The sequence below is a fragment of the Aedes albopictus genome, chromosome 3 (genome assembly GCF_035046485.1).
Source record: "Aedes albopictus strain Foshan chromosome 3, AalbF5, whole genome shotgun sequence".
In the NCBI taxonomy this organism is placed as follows: Eukaryota; Metazoa; Arthropoda; class Insecta; order Diptera; family Culicidae; genus Aedes; species Aedes albopictus.
In genome coordinates, this window is record NC_085138.1 from 130,016,263 (window position 1) to 130,041,763 (window position 25,501).

At 40.3% G+C, this 25,501-nt stretch overlaps 1 protein-coding gene across 1 annotated transcript in view; it reads right to left on the bottom strand.

Annotated features, from left to right (window-relative positions):
• Positions 1–25,501, bottom strand: part of LOC109405984 (ubiquitin domain-containing protein 1) — a 45,607-nt gene that overhangs the window by 4,542 nt on the left and 15,564 nt on the right. The window contains exon 2 of the mRNA XM_019679042.4: positions 7,353–7,748. Coding sequence (XP_019534587.3) covers positions 7,353–7,748 — 396 coding nt within the window. The remainder of the gene's footprint in view (positions 1–7,352; positions 7,749–25,501) is intronic.

Here is a 25,501-nt window from a genome sequence, read left to right on the forward strand (position 1 = left end):
ATTGGTCCAAATCGAATATGGGAGCAATCAACTGGCCTTCCTAGATCCGGTCAAATTCTTTCGCATTCGAAGACGTGACTTAGTCGGATGAGGAAAAGTTGATCGCAATGCATTTATATTTTTTCTAGACTCATGCCAAAGTTACTCGCATTCGGAACCGTGGCGTACCAGAGTGAGAAAATAAATGCTTGCCCACACTTGAATCGGTGTCAAACTGGCCTTTTCAGACTCTTGCCAAAGTTACTCGCATTCGGAACCGTAGCGTGTCAGAGTGGAAAAAGTTTGATCGATTCAGTATGATTTAGACTCCTCGATTCTAAATACTAAGTAACTCTTTTCAAAGACTTAAATTTTCCAATCAAGCTCCAGCCAACTCCTTTCGCATTCGAAGGCTTGGGTAATAGGAGGGATTAGAAAAGATTAAGCTTCTCAAAGTGCTTGGTAAGAAGAATTTCGAGTAGCAAGTGAATGAGCGTTCTGTAGCTTGTGACGTACAAGGCAAAACTGCTACCGTCTTTATTGTTCGATCGCCTTTTATACTCTCGTCCAGACATTATTCGCACCCTCTTTTTACATGTCTTTTCCTGATTCCTACGTAAAGCATATTAATTATATGTGTATCGTCCAGAAACTATGCTCACCCTCTTTACATCATTAATTAACTCATGATTCATCAAAATTCTAACTTGTATACATACAATCCTGCAATGAATCTTTCCAACAAGTTTTGCTAACAAGTTTTGCTAACAAATAATTAATTCCTGATCAAAACCTTTTCTGGTACTTTGACCATTACAATACATTGGGGTTGTGTTCTTGACTTTACGTTAGTTGTGAGCATAGATAATTGATTACAATTTTATATCCTATCGGTGCATGTCTGGAACTAACAATTACAAATGGCGTAGCTTGCATTCTAGTTTAATGAATTTCACAATATTGCGTAATTATATATCATGCTTATGTGTAAGTGGTTAGTTCTATCCGATTGCGCAACATTAAATCCGATGGTGAAATTCCATACCGCGCTTGCGCATTTATGCTGTGAAACCGTGAACATACTTGAATATGATATCGTTTCTAATATGAATTAGAATGATTCATCCCCATGTATGCTATGAGTATGCGTTCCGGGCTAATCGATTACTACGCACGCGCAGTTTGTTTCGTTCTTGATCAGTCATCCTCGATGCTGCGCTATCGTAGCATATCGTATACAACGTTGTGTGAAAGGTCGCTCGTTTTCAATTCGATCTAATTGATTTTGCATATTGCAATTTACACTGGTTATCATGAATATGTGACCAACACGATTCACAAAACGTTACCTCTACGATTATTATACAAGCTTTTGTGTTAGATTATTACAAGCGATTTGCTTAATGCTAGATGTAGGAAATGATTGGAGTTAGTGTGCTCTAGTTGTTAGAAATTAATGTACTTCACGCGTCGCGTTCGTAACATTCCAGCCCTCGTAAATCTACTGAGGAGATTTACTAAATACTTGTAGATAAGCGACGTGGTTTCCAAACATTTCCTTTACAATTGTTGAATATATTTTTAAATTTACTTGTCAGTGTATTATAACATGATTCTTCATAATTTCTGTTATTATTCTGTTTCTTGGGTGTTAATCCTGATTAACTATTTAGTGTTTATTATTGGATACACACTAGCTCTTTATGACTCATCAATATTTTCATTTTGATTGATGACTTGGAGTTCTTCAACTACTTCCATATCATTAGTTCTGTTATTTTCATCTTTTAGATTTCTTGGTTCTTTCATGATTTTATTGTGAGATAGAAAATTAGTGAGTGAGTCCCAGCATGACAAAACTAGTTTCCAGCTTAATCCATATATGTCAGATCAAATTCTTCCATGAATCAACGTGTCAATTAAGGGTAAACAAGTTATAAGGTATAAACTTGGCTTCGGTGGAATGATGTTTTCGTTGATGACGATTAAATGAAGTAAATAATACATTCTCGGATTCTCACTCATTAATTCTGCTAGTAAAAGCTTTTCAGTGTATCCTTTTTCCAAGAAATCTTCTCATTTACCCTATTTTTAATTCTGGGCTTTTCTTCAGTGACCTTTCTAATGATTTCAATCTGTTAAGGGCGTTATTGTAACTAGGAGGAAAACTTGATTTATCAACTTTCCACAAGAGACCATGTTCGTAACGTCGATCTTTATGATTAAAGGTTTGATTAAGAATTTGCTATGCCCATTCATCATCTTTTGATTTAGGAAGGTCCTTAATAATTTTAACTCTAAAATTTTCTGCCAAAAATCTTCTAACACCTTGGAGAGATTTCCTGATTTCTTTTCTTCTATAATCATCTATCTTACAAATCTTACCAAAATTCAGCCAGCCGAGTTTAGCTCTTACCGCAATAGGTGAGTTCTCATCAGCATGTCTTCTGTCCGTTGTAATCAGGAAATGAAGATGCTCCAGCCCGACCATTATAGTTGGTTTTGCATCATGGTCCATCGATGTCCAAGTCTGCCAATATACTCGAAACGTCCTTTGTTGTGCTTGTTCCTCAGTAATTGCTTTGGAAATTGTAAGTCCGGAATGGTTCCAACACCTTTCATGACGTACTGCTTGCATTTTCTTAGTGTTAGAATATTTACTCGATTGTTTGGAGTTTCCTTTGATAAATTCTGCGTCCAAGTGAGGCGTAATGAATCAGATCCTCCATCAAGCCCCAACTGATCTGCGATGGCTTCGTCGATTAAGCTGAGCCATGATCCAGGATCCAAAATAAACAAATGTTTCAATGACTTTGTCCTTGCTGCTCAGTTTTACTGGTATTTTTTGAAAGTACACATCCTTTTTATATCCATGATGACTGTCCATTCGTTGATTGAAGTTAGCATTTTTCAACTTGTTGCACGGATAAGTTTTATGATTGAAGTTGCAAACGTAGCACAAATCTTTTTTAGATGTGGTGTGCATATTAATTCTGGATTTTGCAAGATTCGATGTTGTCGACGTTTTTCGAAGTTCCAGCTGAAGGTAACAGCAATCGAAGCGTAGATGCATGCGGTTTCAACCACTTGTTCAAATCAATCAGTGTAGGTTGCGATTGATTCCGTTGTACTAATTCCGTCCAACTGATTTGCAAATTGAATGGTAGTTTTTTCGTGATATTCTCAATTAGTCGATAATCACGTAGAAAATCTACTTTCTTCAACGATTCCATATTTGTGACGAGATTGTCCAGAGTGTCTGATAACTCAACAGGATTTACTTGCATTTGGTGAATTACTTTCATCAAGTCACTTAGCAGCTGTCTATAAACTATTTCAGGTCTTCCGAAGGTTTCTTCGAGTCGTTTAATAATTTGCGGTAAGTTTGCTGCGCTTATCATCAAATTGGCAACGCATTTCGCTGCAGATCCGCTCAATGCATGTTCCAATCGGTTTAAATTTTCCAAATTTGTGAATGCTCCTTCTGTTGTAGTATCATCATAGATACTTTTAAATTTTGGCCAATCACGTGGCGCTCCATTGAAGTCTGGAAGCTGAATTAGCCCTTGTCTTTTAAGATATGGTGTTGCATCATTATTTCTTATTAACGCATTACTGATCGATTGATTTATTTGCTCAGACAGGCTGTGTTTTTGTAACTTATCCAGCAAGTCATTGCGTTCCATTTCCAATTGTGTGCATTTTATGCATAAAAATTGTTCTTCTTTAGTTGGTTTATGATCAAGCTCTGCGCAAGTTAAGTGAAACCAACGGTCACACTCATCGCAACATACCATATCGCTTACTGTATCATCCTCATTACAAAGACGGCAGTGGCCGTTCTTGTTCAATACGAACCTTATAGACATGTTTGCTGATTACCAGGATTGCTTAGGAATTTCCTTGAGTTCATTTAGGTCTCGTTGTATAGAAAAGTCGCCGTCCAAGAATGTCTGCCCAGTATTATTATCTCGTACTACCAAAACTTAGTGAATGTCAATTCACTTTCACTAATTCTTCACGATTGTTCTGTTCAATGATGCCTTCCCTGGAGGGAGCTAGTCACTATGGCACGACTAGACCAACGGGTGATTTTCTGTTCACACGTATTCTTCACAATATCGTTGAGCTCAATGTTGATTATAATTCTTTGATGTAATCGATATTGTTCAGTTCAATGTTGCCTTCCTTAAGGGAGCTAGCCACTATGGCACGACTAGACCAAGTTGTAAATGTCAGTTCACTTAAGGTCTTCTTGATATCGTTGAGTTCAATGTTGCCTTCCCTGGAGGGGGCTAGTCACTATGGCACGACTAGACCAAATTGTGGTATCAATTCACTTAAATTCTTCACGATATCGTTGAGCTCATTGTTGCCTTCCCTGTGGGAGCTAGTCACTATGGCACGACTAGACCAAGTTGTGTTTGCTATCGGCTCGAATTGTAACCGTTTCACTTGTGACTCTGCACAACTCTTAGACTACACTCCTGGCGGCAGTAAACCACGCTACAATTCGAAAGATACCACTTCATTCGTTAATGTCACTTGACTTCAAAGTTAAGATGCCGATCGCCTGGTAGGCTTCAGTTTGTAACCGTATTTATTGTGTCTAAGCACAACACTCAGACTGCACTCCTGGCGGCAGTAAACCACGTTACAAGGTCGCAAAACACACACTTTGATTATATTTCTTCGATGCAATCGATTTATTCACTGCCGTACTTGTCACTTTTCAGAATTACGGCAGTTTAGTTCAATATTGCCTTCCATAAGGGAGCTAGTCACTATGGCACGACTAGACCAATTTGACCTGTTCAGGTCAGTAACATAAAAAACAATCGTGATTTAGTTTTCTTCTTTGTTTTTGGCTGCTGGGCATTCATCTTCTTATTCACTTGGTTATCGTGGATTGAGTTCTTCTTGTTTCGTTATGAATGTCAATTCAGAGTTTGGATCCGATAGAATTGTAACCTATAATTCGTGACTTTTGCACAACACTCCACGTTACAACACGAGAAAACACTATTCTTGATTATTCGTGAATGTCAGTCAGTTCACAGTTCGGATCCTAAACACAGTTCGGATCCTGTCACTGTTTGTTGGCATTAATTTCTTCTCACTTTGTAACCAGTTCATTCACGTTTGTTCACGATGAGTCTTCCACAATTTTGGTACTATTTTTCAGCAAACATAATCCATAAGTTCTCTTTTCTTCGTTCGTGGTAACTAGCACTCACTGTTCAAATTTTCACTGATCTACCACTGCTCAATTTGTCCGAAAACATTGTGATCCGGTATCGCCTTTCCACTTTTCAGCGCGCTCCTGGAGTTCGATTTTCCTCTGCCTTGACAGACCGCCAAATGTTGGCAGTAGCATTTCCTCTCTGGAAGATGGTAGCAGCTCTTCCTCTCTGGAGCCACCAAAAATGTTGGTGGCAGTAGCTCCTCCTCTCTGGAGCCACCATATGTTGAAATCAGGCACGTGATATTGGAGATAAGCACTGTCGCTGGAAGGTGGCAGCAGCTCGTCCTCTCTGGAGCCACCATATGTTGACGACGGGGCACTTACACTCCGTGTGGTGTTTCTGTCAGCTGCCGCGACGATCACTTGGCGACGACGACGACGACGATGATGGTAATCACACCACATCAGATGCACGGTACCGTTGCGAAGGGAGACGGTATTCGATTCCGCGTGTGCCGATCAACAGGCAAGAGAAACGCACTGAATAAACTGTCGACGACCGAAACTACTTACTGATACTCGGAGGATTGAGTGGTAGATAATTAAAATCGATTGGTCCAAATCGAATATGGGAGCAATCAACTGGCCTTCCTAGATCCGGTCAAATTCTTTCGCATTCGAGGACGTGACTTAGTCGGATGAGGAAAAGTTGATCGCAATGCATTTATATTTTTTCTAGACTCATGCCAAAGTTACTCGCATTCGGAACCGTGGCGTACCAGAGTGAGAAAATAAATGCTTGCCCACACTTGAATCGGTGTCAAACTGGCCTTTTCAGACTCTTGCCAAAGTTACTCGCATTCGGAACCGTAGCGTGTCAGAGTGGAAAAAGTTTGATCGATTCAGTATGATTTAGACTCCTCGATTCTAAATACTAAGTAACTCTTTTCAAAGACTTAAATTTTCCAATCAAGCTCCAGCCAACTCCTTTCGCATTCGAAGGCTTGGGTAATAGGAGGGATTAGAAAAGATTAAGCTTCTCAAAGTGCTTGGTAAGAAGAATTTCGAGTAGCAAGTGAATGAGCGTTCTGTAGCTTGTGACGTACAAGGCAAAACTGCTACCGTCTTTATTGTTCGATCGCCTTTTATACTCTCGTCCAGACATTATTCGCACCCTCTTTTTACATGTCTTTTCCTGATTCCTACGTAAAGCATATTAATTATATGTGTATCGTCCAGAAACTATGCTCACCCTCTTTACATCATTAATTAACTCATGATTCATCAAAATTCTAACTTGTATACATACAATCCTGCAATGAATCTTTCCAACAAGTTTTGCTAACAAGTTTTGCTAACAAATAATTAATTCCTGATCAAAACCTTTTCTGGTACTTTGACCATTACAATACATTGGGGTTGTGTTCTTGACTTTACGTTAGTTGTGAGCATAGATAATTGATTACAATTTTATATCCTATCGGTGCATGTCTGGAACTAACAATTACAAATGGCGTAGCTTGCATTCTAGTTTAATGAATTTCACAATATTGCGTAATTATATATCATGCTTATGTGTAAGTGGTTAGTTCTATCCGATTGCGCAACATTAAATCCGATGGTGAAATTCCATACCGCGCTTGCGCATTTATGCTGTGAAACCGTGAACATACTTGAATATGATATCGTTTCTAATATGAATTAGAATGATTCATCCCCATGTATGCTATGAGTATGCGTTCCGGGCTAATCGATTACTACGCACGCGCAGTTTGTTTCGTTCTTGATCAGTCATCCTCGATGCTGCGCTATCGTAGCATATCGTATACAACGTTGTGTGAAAGGTCGCTCGTTTTCAATTCGATCTAATTGATTTTGCATATTGCAATTTACACTGGTTATCATGAATATGTGACCAACACGATTCACAAAACGTTACCTCTACGATTATTATACAAGCTTTTGTGTTAGATTATTACAAGCGATTTGCTTAATGCTAGATGTAGGAAATGATTGGAGTTAGTGTGCTCTAGTTGTTAGAAATTAATGTACTTCACGCGTCGCGTTCGTAACACTTTGTCTGGTGGATTGTTTTTGGTAATTTTCGTCAAGCTTTTGGTGTTCATCAATTTCTATTTTACTGGACAAAGTATCGAGTTATTCACCTCCCAGATAGAAATGTTCTTACCTCCATCGACGGGTTCCGAGTATTCGGCTGGCGAGTCACGTCCGTAATCCTCCTTAACTATGTTGATCGGATAGGACAAGCAGTAGATTGGGAGCTTGTACTGGGACCCCAGCTCGTCGTAGCACTCGGTGAGGTATCCGTTCGGAACGGAAATGTTGGCACCGTCCAGGATGGCCTGTGCCAGCTGAAAGTCGAGCGCTTCCGCGGCACTGGTCGCTGCCCGCAGCGCATCCCAGATTTCCTTGCGGCCCTCGAAGGCGGGAGCGGTGTCCCAGAACTCGTCCCGTTTGCTGCGCAGCTGGCCCTCCGTTAATGGCACTTCCGATTTCCAGCGGATCGTTTCGTGGCAGAGCGGGTGATTCTTCCGCTGGGTGCCCACGTAGCTTGAGGTGTTGCCTGGAATAGGAAGAGAGAGGGTAAAGTTGTTTAATCTTCTAGGTAAGAAATTGTGGTTAGAAAATGATGATGAAAAAATCTCGCATTTTGTACTCAGCATTAGCGTAGTGCTGACGCAGGCAGTCAACCGCGCGAGTTACGGAAGGTTAAATTTTCATTTTAATCGTCCTACTACTTTGTAAATATAAGGCCTAACAAAACCTCGCACAAAATGGCTCATGTTGTGTGAGAATCGACCATGCAGACAATTTCTCCTACTACTGTATAATTAAATAAGTAAGGATTAAACACTTTCACTACGCTACATCCTATCTAGTCGAACAAATTGCCAGCGATAACCGCCCACCGTAGGTAATGACGATAGAGCGATACCATCTAAGTACAAATCAATTGTCATGTGTCCTAGTTTACTTTCCCCGTCACATTATCCAGCAATCACCTTAGGAAAAACATATGTGGGACGTACGTACCTACCTACCTACCTACGAAACTGCCCGCGGTTGCAAACAGGACAATCGATTTACCGAGGCGTAGTCCCTAATGATTCCCATTCCGTCAATGCCAAATCGTTATAACTGTTCGCCTACATCGCCGCGCCTGGACATGACCTCTTCCAGGCCTAATAGATATGGTATGTAGGGAGCACCAGCGCGCCACGGCTGTATGCTCCTTGTTCTCCCCATTTTCAAAGGGTTTAAACGTGGCCCTAAGCAACAAGCTGTGACATGTGTACCAACCAACAACGACGATTGCTGCAAAGCGCAAAGATAACAACAGGTAGGTACTTCCACTTCACTATGACGATGCACTATGCCCTACCTACTGAAGAGCAGCACCCTACACGGTCAGGTGGCAGGAAGAAACCGATGCGTGCACGTGCTTTCAGCCTTAGTCACTCCCCGTACGTTATCCGAAGATCGATAATAACGTGAAGTACGATAAAATATTCAATAATGAAAGCACACCATATTTAAGTGGTTTGCTGTGACACGGACACGGATTGCGTTGGATTGGAGTAAGAGGGTGGGTATGGATCACATCCTGTGGAGTATCAGGGCTCCCTCCACTGCGCTAACCAGAGCAATGATGCAGCTGACCTTGCGTTTCTCCAAGATATCCAAAGCTATTTAAGGGTCAAATTATGAGTATGTTGTTCATTAGCTTTAATTATCACCTGGTGTACTCTGTGTATTATCGTCTATCGTATTCTTTAAACGATTTATTGCTGCTGTGACTGTATTGAGTCTCCAAGTTTGGGTAGTAGCTGCGATTAGGACAGATCAATCTTCAGCATAAAAGAACAGCAGGTAGCAGGTATCAGTAGGTCGGCTCTAGAGGCACGTTCTCCTCCATTCGGGAAATTTGTGCCATCGCCATGAACACGAGCCTATTCATCATTTACCTGACGGAGAAGGGAAGGAAAAATGATAGGACATGGGAAAGGACAGGTAAGGGAATAGGATCGTCATACTCGCAAAAGCGTACCACAATGGGTTCGCATAACGTCCTGAAAAGGACACTGTAATAACGCATAAGCGTACCACAATGCGTTCAAACAGCGCCCTGAGAAGGGCACTGTGATAACGCATAAAGCGTAAAGAGAGCCTATAGCTCTTTACCACAGCGGGTCAAGAACAGCAGAACGTCCTGAAGATTCAGGTTTTTGAAGTCAGTTTCACTTAATAAGTGTTTCCCGAATACTCGGAAACGCAATTGCGCAAAAACTGGACAGTAACATATTAAATGATATGAGGTTTCATAATCGGATTAACGGCTATCACAGGCAAATGAATCAGCTTGCTGAATATTCGCCATGTGATAGCTGAGTCGGCAGTGGCCAGTCAATGCTTTGACCAGCATGCTGCAATTCTGCTTTGACAGATTTGTTAGATACTTTGCCACCCCTAGAGATGGCTCAGTTCAATACAATTTTATTTGACGACATGACTCCAAACTATTCCAGTATTGTTTGTGCTGAGTGGCAGCCCAGGTGTCAATCTGAAGCTTCGCCCAACACTTGGATACCGGAATAGCTGGCTCAGGACCAATGAAGTCATGCCAATTCATTTCCACACAGCAAAAAAATATGAAAGTTAAACAGCACGTAAATTGAAGATCAACTGAAATTTGCGACAGAAAAATGTAAATCGCCAACATTCAACGTCCGAGCAGTCCACTGCTGGTCAGACGGCTTGTTTACAGATTCGCTTTAAATTTACATATTCGCTTTAAATTTACATGCATCTGCTATAAACCATGCCAGCTACTCTCCGTCGTCAGCTAAAGAACGGCTGCTCGCTGCTGTGGCGGTTTCCCCGTTGTCTCTCAGTACTCTTTGCAGCAATCGGAGCATGTCGGAAATGCGTGCATTATGGTAGAAGCAGTTTAACTTTGACTGTCTAATATTCAACAAGCTGAGATAGCCGAGAGAGCTCGGGCGTGCTACTCACACTCCAAGGATCTGAGTTCAATTCTCGCTCGGATCTTAATTTTTCTTTATGTTTTCTAACAGATATCTGCAGTGTAATTTTAAGATCGCACTAAAATTTCCATCATATATGACGGGGTCCTTTTGTTACATTCGATCCGTCATAATTTTACAGGTTTTTTTCGAACTGTGCAGCGATGGAAGAATGGCCAGGTACCCATACAAGGTGAACAGCGTTTGCTGAATTCAGCTCCTCGATTTGAGTTCGACAAGCGATAACTATCTTCGACCTGGAGTTGGCCGAAGCAAGTGCTTTAATAGCAGCCTGGCTATCTGAACAGAAGTATATTACTTTGCCCATTACGTGCTGCTGAAGTGCTGATTGCACTCCGCACATAAGAGAAAAGATTTCGGCCTGAAAAACGGTGCAGTGTCCACCAAGTGAGTAAGACTGATACAGCCTTAGCTCACGAGAATAAACACCAGCACCTGCTCGACCTTCGAGAAGGGAGCCATCAGTGTAACATACGATGTCGTCTGAAATACTTCTCTCCAGATAACCAAATGCCACTCTTCCCGGGAAGGGAATTTCGTGGAAAATGCCCTATATGGAAAATTACAAGCAATTGTAAGATCACTTGGAGCAAGGACAACTTTGTCCCAATTCACCAAAAGTGGAAGCAACGAAGTGTGTATTGAACTGCGGTTCACAGGAGTTTCCTCTAGTAAACCGAATACTCATAGACGGTAAGTGCAAGAAAGTGCTTCTTGTTTGAGATGAATGTGTAGTGGGGCAACGTCAAAGAGAACTTCGAGCGCTGCCGTAGGAGTTGAAGAGAACATTCCAGACATCGCCATTAAGCACATCCTTTGGAGATGGCCTAATTTTGATTGGACCGTTCTCACTTCGCCCTTTTGCCACCACACCAGACATCCATAAGCCAATATTGGACGAACAACAGTTGTATAAATCCATTTGATATACTTGGGTTTAAGACCCCAAGTTGTACCAAAGGTTCGCCGGCATTGCCCGAAGGCCATACAAGCTTTCTTGATTCTGAACTCAATATGAGGTGTCCAGGAAAGCTTGGAATCAAGAATGACTCCAACGTACTTTACCTGTTCAGTCACATTGATTTCAGAATCAAAGAGACGTAAAGGTCGAACACCATTACGGTTTCGCTTTTCCGTGAAAAGAACAATAGATGTTTTACTCGGATTTACCGAAAGGCCATATTGGCGACACCAACCCTCAACTACCTGAAGAGCATTTTGCATCAGGTCGAAAAGGGTGCTGATTAGGGCAGTTCAGACTTCAAACATGCCAAAAATTCAAAGCTCCCATATGTTCATTACAATCCTTGGTGCAAAACTAGAGTCCTGTCAAATTTTCAGCCATTTCGGTGGTGATTTAATGGTGGCCCAAAAGCAAAATAGGTTTATATGGGAATTACTATGGAAAATTTTCGAAAAAGGTTCTCCTCGTTGTAGAGCACTACCACATGGATGAAGTAAAAGGGTCAAAGCCGAATTGAATTCTTCAGATTTTAATGATGAATGTTGCCGAAGACCGGAACTCATTTCGACAATCGGGTAAAAAGTTATTAAACAAATTCTCACTCGCATGCGCATCTTCATACACGATTCCCTTCAAGGTGTGCAAGAAGGTAACACGCATACTATGATTGCGTGTCAAGCATGTCGATCGAGCTGTGGTCTTCTGTTCATGCATGCATGGATGAATATCGATTAATAACTTCTGTCTCGTGAGTCGAAACGAGTTGCGGTCTTCGGCAACATTCATCATTGAGGTTTGAAGAACTCAATTCGGCTTTGACCCTATGACTTCATCCATATGATGAAGCTCTACAACGAGGAGAACCTTTTTCGAAAATTCTCCATAGTAATTCCCATATAAACCTATTTTGCTTTTGGGCCACCACCGAAATGGCTGAAAATTTGACAGGACTCTAGTTTTGCACCAAGGATTGTAATGAACATATGGGAGCTTTGAATTTTTGACATGTTTAAAGTTAGAACTGCCCTAGTGCTGATGCACATACCGACTAACAATGATAGGTAGTCGTCGGCAAAACCATAAGTAGGAAAACCGCTATTATTGAGTTGCCTCAATAGCGTATCTGCTACGAGATTAAGATAAGATAAGATAAGATAAGATAAGATAAGATAAGACTCCCCCTTGGGGGCATCCACAAACACTCAATTTCCTAATCGCCGCTTGACGCAATGTCGAGAAGAGATGTTGGTTTTTGAGCATTTGGTGAATCCAATTGGAAATCATTGGAGATATACCATGACCCCGTGCGGCTTCCAATATGGCATCACCCAAGCAGGATTGCTTTTGAGCGAATGCCTTCTCGATATCGTAAACAACTTTATGTAAAAGAGTCACTGTGGACTTTCCAGATTGGTAAGCATGTAGGTTCACATGAAGAGGCACATTGGCCAGATGAACATCACGGACGTGATGATCGACTATGCGTTCTAAGCATTTCAGAAGAAAAGAGGTCAAACTGATAGGTCTGAAACTCTTTGCTTCTTCATACGATGCACGACCCACTTTCGGAATAAACTTCACAGTAATATCCCGCCAGGATTTGGGAATATACCCTGTAGCAAAACTGCAAACAAGTACCCTCAGTGTACCAGTAGCCGCTCGTGTTCCAATAGTCGCTCACGAGTGTAGAAAACAAAGTTCCCTGCAAAAAAAAACAATATTTTTTCCACGGATATTCAAAATATGCGTGCCGAATTATACGCGGATGAAGACAATCATACATTTTTATGCCAATAAACATCATTTTCAAGCTATTAAGTGCCCATTCAATCGATTTTATTGCTGCTGTGACTGTATTGAGTCTCCAAGTTTGGGTAGTAGCTGCGATTAGGACAGATCAATCTTCAGCATAAAAGAACAGCAACGATCAATCTTCGCAGACTTACCTCAAATGATATAGTTTAGTAACATTACTTTCGTACGGGTTTTTTCTATCTCGGCCTGAGCCTTGTAAATCCGGTGTTTGCTACTTCCAGTAAAAATAGAACAGCATACTCGCGTGTCATACCTCGACCATGTGTGCGTGTATACAACGCAGTTCAATTCATTTTGTGCATTCCATTACGGAAACTTTTAGGCAAGTCGTCGCATACTATGCTTCAAAAGGTCTTCAAGTAATTGTGAACAGTTATGCTAATGCTCATCACATCATTTGAGACAGCTCCGACATTAATTTAAAAAGGTCCGGTTTGAAGGATACAACGTCTTTTATTTATGCGTTGAAAAATCTTGCCCCCTGCGGTCTATGAAGACCACTACAGGAACACCTGGTTGAAACATTCAATGAAACAAACGCAGGAAACATCAATGGACCGTCACAGGATCTTAGTGAGCTAATTATCTCGCAAAGTGGCAGGACGGTCCAAACATTTTTTTAACCCGGGAGCGGTCGAATAAGTATTTGGTTGTACTACTATACTGCCGTAATTCTGCAAAGTGACGTAAGCGACATTGATAGTTTTGGCCCAGTTTTTGGTTATTAAGCATAAAACTCTTGCTCATTCTCTAGATTTCTTTCCATAGATGATAGATTACGACGAGATCTTGCATTCTAATACAGCAGGCATACCACAGTGTTATTTTTACACCAGATATTATATATAATATACCGAAAAATATCGGCATTTTGAATGGCGCTTACGTCACTTTGCAGAATTACGGCAGTATAAGATGTAATAATGTATATAGCCCCCTCACTCTCTCGCCTCTCCCTTTTGGTTGTGATTGAAATAGGTGGCTTTTATTTGTATTTTTTGGAAATGTTCTGTGAAATTGTTTGCATTTACGACTTGCATCAATAGGAAAAAGGTGTCACAGATCCTAGATGTCCGATTTAGTTTGGTGCAGTCGTCTAATAAATCTAGATCACCTTAAGATCTCCCATACGTTATGGAATTCAAGTCACATATTCTGTAAATGCCTAAATGCGTCTGTATAAATTCATGGGACAAGGCGGCTGTTTTCGTCTTGTTCGGATGTTCTAGAATATCCGACTTATCCTGAAGTTACGACTGACATGCTCAACATGATCTACCACAGTTGCCATTCAATATAACATGGCGAATATTTTTACCGTTATTATTCGAGGTGCTGTCTAATTCAACAAGAAGATCCTTTTACGGTTGTCGAACATTGTATGGTTTGAGAAATATCCTGATGTTTAAGACATTAAAGTTCGACAACATCTATCACATTTACCATTCAATCTACACTTGCGAGTTATGATCTTAAGGCTCAAGAAACCGTCATTCAATTATTAATAATCATCAACAATTCAAAATCAGTTTTTTCGCTCAAAACCACAAAATTGTGTTTGAAAAATATTTTACTGTGGTCCACAAAGTATGTAGAGTGTAGTGGTAAATTTTCATTGGCACTGGTTGGGTTTTGAGCGGAAAACTGCTTTTGAGTTTTTGCAATACGATGATGGTTTGTTGGTCTTAATGTGAAATCCGAATCCCGATCACTAGTAATTTAAGTTACGGTTTTCCGGATGAAAACGAACGGGAAACTAGAATATCGAATGATGGTTGAAAGATTGAAAAATCTACATGACGAAAAAACGATCAAAGACTCGATTCCTTGATAAAGATCCGATACGGATCGAAACGTCGGAGTAAGAGAACACAATCGGACTGAAAAGCCAAGAAATTCTTCAAAAAAAGTTTCTCCTTTGTTTCTTCTAGATTTCATCCCACATTTTTTCAAATATTTTTGTATTGTATAACTCTATTGGAATTGTTCCAAAAACTTTTCTGAAAATAGACCTAGTAATGCTTTAGGGATCTACTCACAGGACATGCAAATGAAAATGAGAAATTCTGGAAGGAAATTGGGAAAAAAACATTAAATAGGATGATGATGAATTTTACCTCTATGGTGGAGGTTAATATAGAGATAAGTTTTTATGCGATGGATCTCTTCAGTCGAGTCAAGTACAAGACACTGAAGACGACCTTACAGTTGAGGTAGAAATACGTATCTGTCAAAGGATGCAAATTCTTAGTGGAATTCAAAGGAACAGTACTTAACACGATTTTCTTTTTACTGATTAGATAGGAATTCCGGGAAATCTAGAGAAGCGTTTCAGAAAATGCCTTTCTTTTTTCTAGAAGAACTGCCTGAAAGAACTCTAAAAATAAATTCCTCCAGGAGCTTTGAAAATAGCACGGGACATATATTAGGAGAAGTTCTGGGAGGAACTCTGGGAAACAATCCAGGAGGAACTCTGCAAGAAATTCCGTGAAAAACCCTGTGAAAAATCTTCAAAGAGATTGCTACACGTATTTTGGGAGGAACTTGATGGAGTTCTAGGAAGGAACTCCCCAGGTTATACTTTTTGGATGAAATTATGGGGAAAAAATCGAAATTAATCCCGCGAGAAATCTCCAGCGAAAATCCAGGGGAAATTGCTGGAGGAACTCTGAAAGAAATACAAAGAGGAATTCCAGAAAAATATCGGGAGGAGCTCTTCGGAGGAATTCCGGAAGAAACTTTGAGGTTCGGGGTAATAGCTTCAAGTATGTTGCAATTAAAACCGGATTCTTCTTCTTTCATTCGACGTTTCGGACAAGGTGCCGTTTTATTGCCAAGGGCCTGCAGCATAAGCACCTTTGCCAACTTATGCTACGATAATTCGCCCACTTTGTTCTAGCCGTGGGCTGGATGAGAGTCAAAATGATGTGTAGTATGTTTCGCGCTCCTTTCACACAGAACAAGTGGTGTTCCTTCCAAGGATTCCTCCAGGATGTCCATTTGGGTATTCGCTCAGGATGCTCATACTGTAGATTATTCTTCTTCTTGATGGCTCTACATTCCAACTGAATCTTGGCTTTCCTCTTGTCAAGTTTGTGTTCTACTTTGAGCATTTTCGCAGTTGTTATTTTAAAGGGGCTTTGTTTGCCAGCCATTGCATGATTTTGTTTACTGGGTGGCAAGCACATTAAAGAGGGGCAAAAGTTCGAGTGGGGCAAGAGTTTCTTTTGAAATTTTTGAGCTCAATTCAAATTATTTCTTTCGAGTGTCAAGGTTGTTCGAAGCCTTTTTAAAAAGAGTTTTTCACTCCAAAAATTATAAAAATTGATCAATATTTCGAAAAGTTATGACAAAATGTTGGTCCTTCCTACGCATGGAATGGAATTGTAATGAAATCGAATTCGATATTTTATTTTGGGGCGTAACTAGGTATATTTAAAAAATGATTTAGCATGTATAAAGTTTAGCAAAAAAGATTTGGAAATCATATTTTACGCATAGTGGGGCAAAAGTTCGAATTGTGGGGCAAAAGTTCGAGTCATGTAGCAACTTTTGGTAAAAACCAAAAATTCTGCAAAATGTACATATTATCTCTAAAAATGATGGAATTAGTGAAAAAAATCGATCAAAGTTGAAAAAAAGTTGTTTTATCTGAATTTGGCGGAAAACTACTAATTTTTGTGTAGTAAATTTAACCCTGATTTGGGTAAAATCCAGATCGAAATTTAAAGTGTATTCCAGTTCCAACATCAAATATCAATTAGTTTTAGGTATTCCTATAACCAAAGTGTCAAAATAGTGTGCTACGATTAGCGAAATTCCACAAACACTTGATTCGAACTTTTGCCCCAGTGGTGGGGCAAAAGTTCGAATAAGACACACACATATAAAAAGTGTTGAAATTCGAAATTGAAAAGACATTTGGCGTAACTTTGTTCAGCAAAATTTTAGCACATGGATAGTAGAATCACCACATGGTATTCATATGTTTTTACCTACTTCGATTTTTGGAAAAAGATTGAAATTTCAACTGGGGTCGAACTTTTGCCCCACCTTACTCTATTGTACCATTGCAACTCTATACCCAGGATGTTGAGAAAAGTCTAACCCACCTTGTATGACATCTGTGGATTGCTCCAGATTCCTGAACGGATTTCTTCTGACTGAGATTTTTTCTAGGAAATACTTCAGAAATGCCTTTAGTAGGGGATTTAGGAGTTTAGTCTGTTAGAAAACCGTTTTTTAGGGAACAGAAGTTTAGGATCCAGGAATTCGATCTAGGTATTTCTCCAGGAACTTCCCACAAGCAACTCTTGAAAGAACTTCTGCAGGATTCCTAGAAAAAAAAAACTTCTGAAGAGTTCCCACAAAGTACTATTGAAGGATGCCCACAAGTAACTTTTTGAGGAAGGAATTTCCTGAATTTTCAGAAGGAACTCCCGAAAGATTTCTATAAGGAACACAAGAAGGACTCCTAGAAGGAAGTTCTGAATGATATGCAGAAGGAATTCATGGAGGATTCCCAAAAGCAATTCTCGAGGGACTCTTAAAATTGATTATTACAATAAACTCCACAAGGATTCATAGAAGGAACGCGTGGAGGAAATGCAGAGAATTCTGGAGAAATTCAAAAGACGAATGAAGACAGAATGATGTTATTTGAATGTGAAGGTCATAACACATAGTTTTTGATGCAAACAACCTTTGGCGAAGAACAAATTTCTAAATTGTATTAAAATCTATTTAAAAACATCGCGTTTCATCTTTACCACCCGTTTCAACTTGCCCGGTGAACCTTTTTCAAATGCAAAGCTACAGAAGAAACCTCTGCTGCGCACAAATACTGAAAATGACTCCTTCAGGAATCCTACAAAGAAACTTGTGGAGAATTTTTTATAAGGCCCAGAAAGATTTCCAGAAAAAAAATACCAGAAGAAACTCTTTAAAGCATCTCAGAAAGAACTTTTGATGAAATCCTAGAAAAAAAAACTTTTTAAGGGATCTGTTGCGTACAGATAGTGGTACGTTTGGAGCTTAGTGAAACCGGCAACACTGAAGCAAGCGCCAGCGCTACCTAGAAACAATCGATTAGGCAGTGTTGTTCAATCAGTGAGCCCGGTAGGAAAAGCACTGCGGTTAGGAGACCTGTCTGTCTCGTGAAGGAATACTAGATTGTAAGTTTGAATGAAATGTAATTTAATATAATATTATAAAACTCAATAAATTTGCAGTATTGAAGCTGCGTGAAATAAATGCTGCTATCGATATGCTGTTCTGGTTCCGAGCGCGGCTGACGTCCTAACAGGATCCAAAAAAAGGGGAAACCCCAGAAGCAATTCCTGGAGAAATATCAGAAATGATTTTTGGAGGGATTCAGAAAATAATCTTGGAGGAATTCCCGTAGGAAATTCTGAAGAATCGGAGCAACTCCTGTAGAAATTTCGGAAGGACAATCCTATTGAATCTCGAAAGCAACTCTTCGTTGAATTTCTAGAATATGTGTTGCTTAAAAGCAATTTCTAGTGGAATTCCTAAAAGAATCCCCAAAGAAACTTTAGAAAAGAAAAAGTTTAAGAGACATTTGGGTTAATCCGAACAGGAACTCTTGGAGAAATCACAGGGGTCAGAAAATCTTTCGTCGAAAAAATATCTCTGGATTCCAAGAGATAACCAAACGGAATGATACGAGCAGTGGCGATTCCCTAACCTCAAATCTACCTGTTCAACGAATGCAAATTCTTGATTTCTCACAATAAATCCGTTTGTTATTCGTAGAAAATGACGATAATAGCCGTTCCCACCCATTCTTAATTTAATTCTGATCCTGAATTCTTTGCAAATGAAACTTTTAGGGTCGTTGAACAGGTAAAAAGTGAGGTTACGAGACACCACTGGATACGAGATAACCTCTAGACGAATTCCAGAAAGAACTTTTTGAGGAATCCTAATTTCTGGGGAAGTTAAAAGTGATTGCATAGAGAAATTCCTTGAAATTTCCTCAAAGTGTTCCATAAGAAACTACTATAATAGGATCTGCGAAAGAATACCTGGAGGAATCTCAGAAGATACTCGTGGAGTATGTAGGAAGGAAATGCATACCTATATCCTGCTTTATTAAGATATCAAAATCACGTTCCGGGGGATTATTCTTTCCAGAAAGTGTCATTTTTGAAAGCGGTGATCCAAGTACTGGAACTGTGATGAGCATCACTCGTGCGCTCAACGAAAATAGACAGATATATGAATTTCAGTTTCATAAATTCCCAACAACATGGTCACAAAAATGTCATGAAAACCTCTAGTCGACGTCAGTTATGAAACAGTAAAGTGAACTGGGCAACCAAGATGAGTAAAAAAAAACGTAAAATTTATACATAGTAAGCTGCATAATTTTACTTTGGGAATGTGTTTTCTAGCAAAGCTTAAAGTTTCATGTTGAAAAGTTGCAAAATATGTTGCTAAGAAAAATTATTCCGTGCCTGTCAACTGAAAATTACGGACCGTGTTAACAAAAGCGTAACATAGGGTCTGTGACCATTTGGACAGGAGGCTCTATTTTGGGCACTTGCTACTATAACTCAGTAAATTTCAAACCAATTGACATGATTTTTTGTACATGGCAAGATACTATGCGTATCAAATCGTATCACAAAAATCAAGTCCATTAATTCAAAATTGACTGGGCTATAGTATAACAGTTTTTCCCCTAGTTTTATATTTTTAAAACAAGTACTGGGGTATCAGTTATCGATTGCAATTCAAAGATTCGAAAATTTTAAACATCTTGGGTGATTTTTAATTCTTCATATGATACGAGAATCACAACTTTGATAGAGCCCTGAAAAACACATCAAATCTTAAAAAATAATCACAGATTGAATCTTAGGAGAATGACATGATGATAGAAGCCTTGTGGAAGATATCAGATTGAATTTTATGATAAAACATAGAAAATTCAACATATAAAATGAGTTTGTGGAGTATATAAATGTACTTAGTTTTTTATGTGTATTTGACCTTAAGCTAATTCTACACTCAAATGTACTTAGTGAAAAACACAGCGAGTTTAGCCAAAAACATTATCTTTGTGAAAATATATTTTTAATGCTACATCAACATATGATTACATGCTATTCATGGAGAGTTCTCTTTTCTAGGTTGTTTTTGAGAGTTGTTTTTGAGTGTTTCATAAACAAATTTTGAACATAACAGATTTAACTACATTAAAATACAAAAGCATTGCATATTTTTGACGTTTATCGGTGTTTTCCGCGTTTATCGATGTATTGTAAAACACACTTCGTTAAGATATTCAAGGGAAGATTTGGAATCTACTATGATGGATGATGGTGTCAGGCCCTGCGAGCCAGCCGTAAAAAGACGAATCGATACCAATGGAGACGTCGAAAGCGATGAAAGTGACTTGCGATTGGAAGCTCGGCACGTAGAACTGCAGATCTCTCAACTTCATCGGGAGCACCCGCATACTCGCCGATATACTGAAGGACCGCGGGTTCGGAATCGTAACGCTGCAGGAGGTGTGTTGGACAGGATCCATGGTGCGAACGTTTAGAGGTAATCATACCATCTACCAGCTTTTATAGTGATGGGCGACATGTAGAGGCGCGTGATCGGTTGGTGGCCGATCGACAAAAGAATGTGCAGGTTGGGGATCGAGGGCCGATTCTTCAACATCAGCTTAATAAACGTGCGCAGCCCTCACTCCGGAAGCACTGATGATGACAAATACGTATTTTACGCGCAGCTCGAACGCGAGTACGACCGCTGCCCAAACCACGACGTCACGATTATCATAGGAGACCTAAACGCTCAGGTAGGCCAGGAGGAGACATTCAGACTGACGATTGGAAAGTTCAGCGCCCACCAGCAGACGAACGAAAATGGCCTACGCCTCATCGACTTCGCCGCCTCCAAAAACATGGCTATTGGTAGCACCTTCTTCCAGCACAGCCTCCCATATCGTTACACCTGGAGATCACCACAACAAACGGAATCGCAAATCGACCACGTTCTGATAGATGGACGACACTTCTTTGACATTATCGACGTCAGGACCTATCGTGGCGCTAATATTAACTCTGATCACTACCTGGTGATGGTTAAACTGCGCCCAAAACTCTCCGTTATTAACAATGTACAGTACCGGCGGCCGCCCGGTACGATCTAGAGTGACTGAAGCAACCGGATGTCGCCACCGCAAACGCGCAGAATCTGGAGGCAGCGTTGCCGGACGAGGTTGTGCTCGATGTGGCTGCTCTAGAGGACTGCTGGGGTACAGTCAAAGCAGCCATCAACAACGCAGCCGAAAGCACGATCGGGTACGTGGAACGGAGTCGACGAAACGATTGGTTCGACGAAGAGTGTAGAGCGGTTCTGGAGTAGAAAGACGCAGCGCGGGCGGTAATGCTGCAGCATGGAACCCGACAGAATGTGGAGCGATACAGACAGAAGCGGAAGCTGCAGACCCATCTCTTCCGGGAGAAAAAGCGCCGCCTGGAAGAAGCGGAGTTCGAGGAAATGGAACTGCTGAGCCGTTCACAAGAAACACGTGAGTTCTACCAGAAGCTCTATGAATCCCGCAAAGACTACGTGCCGCAAGCCGACATCTGCAGGGATAAGGTACCAATTGAGGGAAGTTAAGGATGCCATCCACCAGCTCAAAAACAACAAAGCGGCTGGTAAGGACGGTATCGAAGCAGAACTCATTAAGATGGGCCCGGAAAGTTGGCCAACTGTCTGCAGCTGCACCAGTTAGTAGTCAAGATCCGGGAAACCGAACAGCTACCAGAGGAGTGGTAGGAAGGGATAATCTGTCCCATCCACAAGAAAGGCGGAAAGTTAATGTGTGAGAACTTTCGAGCGATCATCATTTTGAATGCCGCCTACAAAGTGCTATCCCAGATCATCTTCCGTCGTCTTTCACCTAAAGTAAATGAGTTCGTGGGAAGTAACTAAGCCGGTTTCATCGACGGTCGGTCGACAACGGACCAGATCTTCATCGTACGGCAAATCCTCAAGAAATGCCGTGAATACCAGGTTTAAACGCACCACCTGTTCGTCGACTTCAAGGCGGCATACGACAGTATCGACCGCACAGAGCTATGGAAAATCATGGACGAGAACAGCTTTCCCGGGAAGCTTACCAGACTGATAAGAGCAACGATGGATGGTGTGCAGGACAGCGTAAGGATTTCGGGTTCATTCGAATCTCGACGGGAACTACGACAAGGTGATGGACTTTCCTGTCTACTATTCAACATTTTGTTAAATGACAAAAATATCAACAATTTTTTTCGCCCAAAAAGTTTAATGTAAACTTGGTTTAAAAAAACGTTTGAGATGTACTTTCATATGTATAGTTTTGATCTATGTTTGCTTTTTCCTTAACTGATTTATTTATTTATTTACACATAAAGTCAACAGATAAAATGTTTACCCCAATGACATAAAAAAAACGAAAGGTACATAATTACAACTAAAATTAACAGAAAATACGCTTAAAGCTACGCTTATTTACTAAACGTGACACATTAAAATCAAATACAAAATAACAAGTATTGAACAAACGGGACATATCACGAACCGGCTCATGTAGGCTGTAATTGGTGTTTGCAGGTGGAAGATTGAGGAACGGGTGAGATCATAGACTACGGCGGCGTGTGTTTATATGCAGCATTCCTAGAAACTCAGGGCAGTCTATGTTGCCTTGCAGAAGATCTCCTACAAAGCATGATTGAAGCAATCATAGTTATAAGATAAACTATACAATTCCGGTCGCACTATCAAAGTTACCTCGTTTTACGAAGTTTCACTGAATAAGATCTGATGATGATATTATTTCTACTCGGGTAATGATCACTCACGGGTTGATGCTGGAAATTTAGGAAGTTTGGATTTAAAAAATCACACGATAGAATTTGTGTCAGGTTGGCCACTGCGCTGGAGGTATGGAATCTGTTGTTAGGTGATTCCCAAAGAATTGATAACGGCTTCCACATGTTGTCTTAGCCTTGTAGCAATCATCGACCATTGAAAGTACCGAAGATTCGCGATCTCTGTCTCGTTTGTCGGGTGAAGTCACTGCGTCCAGATTTTAGAAGTATTGTGATATACCCTTTTGCTATGAGGTACGCAAGTTATCTCAGTAACATATTTGTCACTGAGATACCTTGGTATCGACTGAACTCAAGATCTATTATTGATAAATAGAGATCCTGAGTTACAGTATGTGAGAGACTAGCTTTATGAAGCCAATCACGTCCTTGGGAGATAAGATCCATATGTCAGCAGGCCCTAAAAATGGCTTGCTGAGAACTTTGAACCTACGTTGGGTGAGTGCACTGCAATAGCAGAGGATGTGTTCTGATGTTTCCCTTCCCTTGTCACAGAAGCGGCAATTTGAGGTTTGGATTGCTCCGCTCTTTTGTAGATGGTATCTGCAGAGGCAGTGTCCAGTTATTAGACTGGTGTAGATGTTCAGATCCCTTTTGTTGAGACCTAATAGTTGTTGGATTTTCTAGGGGTTTATCGTTACGAGCCTTTTGGATTGGCTCGTATGGGGAAGTTCCAGTTTGATGTGATTTGACAGACAATATATTTGTTTAGTTTCATTTTTAGGGCTCAGGGTCAATGAACCTTTCATTGGATCCATTCCTGGCTAGCTCATCAGCAATCTCGTTTCCTTCTAGACCCGTATGTCCTGGGATCCAATATAGGTAGACTCGATTGCGTATGGATAAGTTCTTCAAAGCCAAAATGCATTCCCACACTAGCTTTGAGTTACAAGTGCAGTTATTAAGCGACTTCTGTCAGAGAAAATACATATTTTTGCAAACCTATACTTTCTCCTCAGGCATAATAACACGCATTCTAATATTGCATATATTTCCGCCTGAAATACTGTGGGCCACTGTCCTAAGTGGACAGAGATTTTTGTTCTAGGGCCATAGATTTCGGAGTCTGTCAGATTATTCATTTTCGAACCATCTGTGAAGAAATTTATAGAGCCTGTTGGAACGCTGGGTCCACCTCCTTCCCACTTCTGGCGGGAAGAAATGAACAGAACGTAAGGTAAGTCATAATTGACTACCGTTTCCATCCAGTCACTACAAATTCCTATTGCGGGATTTATGGCAAATTCATTTAATATGCTGAGGTGACCCGTAAGGTCTCCCGACAGCAGTGTTTTTGTTATCTTCAACCTTGGAGCACTTTTTTCCGCTTCCAGCTTTATGAATTGATCTAACCGGGGCAGGTGAAGCATTGTGTCTAGGGCCAAAGTGGGTGTACTACGAACTGCACCAGTGATGGCTATGCAAGCGGTGCGTTGGATTTTGTTGAGCTTAGCCCTTGCAGCACCCTCATTAATTTTAGGCCACCAGACAAGGGAAGCGTAAGTAGTCCTGGGACGGACAATGTTTTTATATATCCACATGATCATACTTGGTTTTAGGCCCCATCTTTTACCCAGGGTTTTTGAACAAACCCAAAGTGTATTGAGACCTTTCTGCACAACTGATTGGAAATGAGAGTTCCAATTCAGTTTTGCGTCGAGTATGACACCTAGATATTTTACTTCGCTTGAATAAACTAGTTGTGTTTGATTCAAGAAAAGGGGTTTCAGTTGGACCTTTCTCCGTTTGGTGAAAGGGATAATGGAAGTTTTTGTAGGATTTATGCCTACCCAAGTAACCATGACGCTGGATATAGAGCATTAATTTCGCTTTATAGTGTTTTATATGACATGCGATATAAAGTGGTTTTGTCATATAGGCACCATTAAAGTAGGTTTAAAGTCGAAAGTGGCGCTACTATTGTTGATTTAAAGCAAGCTTTACTGTGGTGATTGCTAAAGCATAAAAAATGCTTGTACCATATAGCTAATGCAATCAAATCGTATAAAACGCATACTTAATGCATCATGTCAAAAAAGAAAAAAATATGTTTTTCATTTTTCTATCTATTTTCATCTTCTCATAGCTGTTCCGATACTCTCACTTTGATGTTTTTTTTTTGTATTCGGGAATTGAACCTAGACTGCTGAAACTGGACCACGATGAAACTCGGACGCGTTAACGCTGTGTGCTACGATACCATGTATTTTGCACCAGGAAAAATGTGCAACATAAGGTAACGTATACTTAGCTCGTGCCTTATTGAGTTGTGTTTTCAGCAACTCTAAAAAAATGTGTCGGGGTCTGAATGCCATCAGTTATCTTACTCTCGAATATAAATTCGTCTGTGTTGATTATGGTTTTTTTTTAGTTTTCATAGTGCTCACTTCTACCAAAAAATACAGTGTTAAGAAACAATATAAATAAGAAACAATACAAACAGCGCTTTAATCCTTCCCTTTATAAAATCGGGGCGTTATTTTAAATAAGGAAACCAATACCCACATAATTTTTGTTCCCTTAGCATCTGATTGTTTTTATGTCCCAACCATAAACCCCAATAAACCATATATAATAT